Raw genomic sequence first — 3,005 nt, forward strand, 5'->3', positions numbered from 1 at the left:
CGGCGGTGCCGCTGCGGCGTTTGGCACCGAGGGTCCCTCCCTGCCCGCTGGCCCCTCGCAGCAGCCCCAGTCCCTGCGCCGCTGCTGGGCTCTGCCCAGGGACGCGGGTCGCCGAGGCCCCTCCTGAAGCTGCCGGGGGCTGCTTCTCTGAGAAGCAGCCTGGGGAAGCGAGGAGGCCTTGGCCCGGCCCTGGAGAACGGTCCTGGTGTTGGCGCCTCAGCTGTGCAAAGGCTCCCTAGAGCCCTGCCTGGGAGTGTGGTGACAGAGGCTGGAGGCTCAGGAGCCTGTGCTTGGGATGTGTACAGACTCAAGAAAGCTTTATGGAAAGGCTCCTCTTAAAGCCCCTTTGTGTGTTTATCTACCCTCTAGCTGCCTAAGGAGCAGCACGTGAGAATCCCGAATTGAGACATACCATACCCTTTTCCCTTCAGTCCCCCCCAGGTAAGGTGGAGGCTGCAGTGATGGCTGCCATCGATGCTGGGTACCGCCACTTTGACTGTGCCTACGTGTACCAGAATGAGAAGGAAGTTGGGGAGGGGATCCAGCAGAAAATCAAGGAAGGCAATGTGAAACGAGAGGACCTCTTCATCGTCAGTAAGGTAAAGATCAGGTAGTCTTGGATCACGGACAGACCTGCTTTACCTGTGATATTTTTGTAGTAAGAAACTAAGTAGTTTTATGCTGTAGTATTGGAGAAACTCATAATGTAAATGAGATCACTCTGGATACTACTTTCTTCTTTCACTTCATCATCACAGTGATACAGTTTGATTCTTTTCTGTCCACTGATAGTAGTTTTTATTGTTGTAGCCATTGGATAGGAAGAGAGAGTTCCCTGAGCTTCAAGCAGGGAGGAGTCGCCTTTATCCTAACTGTCTGGTGGCAGCTTTCTTCTCCAGTCAATCTGATAACACTGACGGAACTCAAGACTGTGATTTCCCCTCAAAATCTACTGAGAACTTGAGCACCACAGCACCACAACTGCTGTGGTCTGGCACTCTGATGAGGAGACCCAGAAGTGCTGGGGGATGGATGAGGAGGAACCTGGCCCTGCATCTCATAGCTCTGCCAGAGCAGAGAGGACACCTGCAGACCAATTGGTGCAGAAGAAGAGAGGCAGAAAAAGGTAGAGTGGGCCAGGTAGCACCAAGCTAGGTAGAAACCCAGAGGTTGCAGAGGTCTGAGATCACTTGGTGTCACAGGCTGATGCAGAACCAACTTGGTAACAGCACCTCACTGACTGCTACAGCACAGCAGAGGAGAAAAGCCTGGCAGTGGCTGGTGCTTGCTCCAGCAGCCGGGCTCGCAGTCCTGCCAAAGGGGTGTCTCTGCTGTGTGAGGAAGATGAGGTTCTGGGCACCCTGGGACAGTGTAATCTGCTCAGCACATGTCCCAGGGAAGGTGTGGTTGGTGGGTTCTCTTTCTCTTGCTTACTAAGGAAAACAGGATATTTAGCTGGGTTCTGAAGTTACTTCTTACCTTGCTAAAGGTTGGTGCCAACCACTTCTTTGTGGCTTGTCTTGTATTTTCTTGGCTTTGCCTGCTAATTTTTTACAGGAAATGTACAAATGGTCAAATCTGACAGAAAGCTTTCTTGAGCTAAGCCATCCTCTTCCACATAAGTCTGACCCTGCACTATGAGTTTTTACTACAGATCTGTCTGATCATGTGTACTGCCGCTGCACATACTGCCTTCAGTGTCACGGGCCAGTCCTGCTCACAGAGCAAGCCCCCTCTGAAGAGCGCTAGGATGGCCTCGTTCCACATCGCCTTCCAAAGAAGATGGAGCATTTCTGTCCTGTGCAGGAGAGTACCTGAGAGCTTTAACCCAGGAGGTCATGGTGTGCCTTTTTTGTGTCTCTAGCTGTGGTGTACGTTTCATGACAAGCCTCTGGTGAAGGGAGCGTGCCAGAAGACTCTTGCTGACCTAAAACTGGATTACCTGGATCTCTACCTCATCCACTGGCCTCTTGGGTTCAAGGTACAGTAACAGCAACGCCCTTGGCTTTGTTTCTTGTGATTACTGGTTTTGGGGAGCTGTATGGCTTTACAGCCCAACAATTGCTCTGGCTGAGAAAGATAATCACGTGTCTGGTGTGTGTACCAGCACTGCTCTGGTGCTCAGCTTTACTCTGGCCATGTGAGCCAGGCTCTTGATCTCTACTCCTGAGACTGTTGCTTGCGTATCCCTTTGATCCTTGGAATGATGGTCTGAAAACTAGGGGCAGGTCTCCCAGCTGCAAGCATAAGAGAGGCTGCTCTCCCTTTCTTTTACAAATCAGTGTATGCTCATCTCAAAATTACCTCTTGCGGGAAGGAGGGCTGCACTTTGCTGCCTGTCAGAAATTTTCCTCTGCGTCTTACAGAATCACAAAGAAAGACAAAATATTTCTGTTTTCCATTTCTCTTTAATCACCAAGTCCTTAATACAGTACAGATTGAGCTGACCTTGCCTGTAGGAGCGTTAGTGTTATTCCACTGAGACAGGAATTCAAAAGGTGAAACTTCTTGGAGGCCTAAACTCTCTCACAGATTAGTGAAGGAGCTGATGTCTCAGGCTGACTACTTCTAGCCTTAGCCTTTTCTTCCTGCTGCAGTCTGATCAGTCTCTATCCTACCTGTTGCTTTTGAGATGCTCGTCCTTATTTCATACTCTATTTTAACTTTACGTTAACAAAGCCATGAAAGTGAAACTGTCTCATGGTGACAATATCAAACAGCTGTTAAACACAGTTCGGTCTTGGTGTCTTTTCATAACTTGTACACAAAGGCTCTTCTGATTTTCCTAGTATTAGCAGCTTTACGCGGAGCTCTGTCACGGAAGAACTGTCACTGCACATAATACCTCTTTTCAGCAGATCTGGTGCTGTATAGACCAAAGCTACATGTTCCCAGTACCTAAGTCCCCTGACGTCCTTCTGGAAAAAGAACAAAACAGTTCTTCCTAAGTGGGCACAAAAGAACAATATATGAAGTGAACATATGAGCCTGGAGGCTATAGTTCC

The 3,005-nt window shown here is 49.3% G+C and overlaps 1 protein-coding gene across 3 annotated transcripts in view; it reads left to right on the plus strand.

Annotated features, from left to right (window-relative positions):
• LOC103924353 (aldose reductase-like) overlaps positions 1-3,005 on the plus strand; it is a 29,837-nt gene that overhangs the window by 11,029 nt on the left and 15,803 nt on the right. For all 3 annotated transcript variants that reach the window (XR_663980.1, XM_009332865.1, XM_009332866.1), the window contains exons 2-3: positions 432-599; positions 1,865-1,981. Coding sequence is in view for 2 of the 3 variants with exons in the window: in XM_009332865.1 (XP_009331140.1) it covers positions 432-599; positions 1,865-1,981 (285 nt within the window). In the remaining variant the exon portion in view is untranslated. The remainder of the gene's footprint in view (positions 1-431; positions 600-1,864; positions 1,982-3,005) is intronic.

Source organism: Pygoscelis adeliae, unplaced genomic scaffold, assembly GCF_000699105.1.
Source record: "Pygoscelis adeliae isolate BGI_AS28 unplaced genomic scaffold, ASM69910v1 Scaffold38, whole genome shotgun sequence".
In the NCBI taxonomy this organism is placed as follows: Eukaryota; Metazoa; Chordata; class Aves; order Sphenisciformes; family Spheniscidae; genus Pygoscelis; species Pygoscelis adeliae.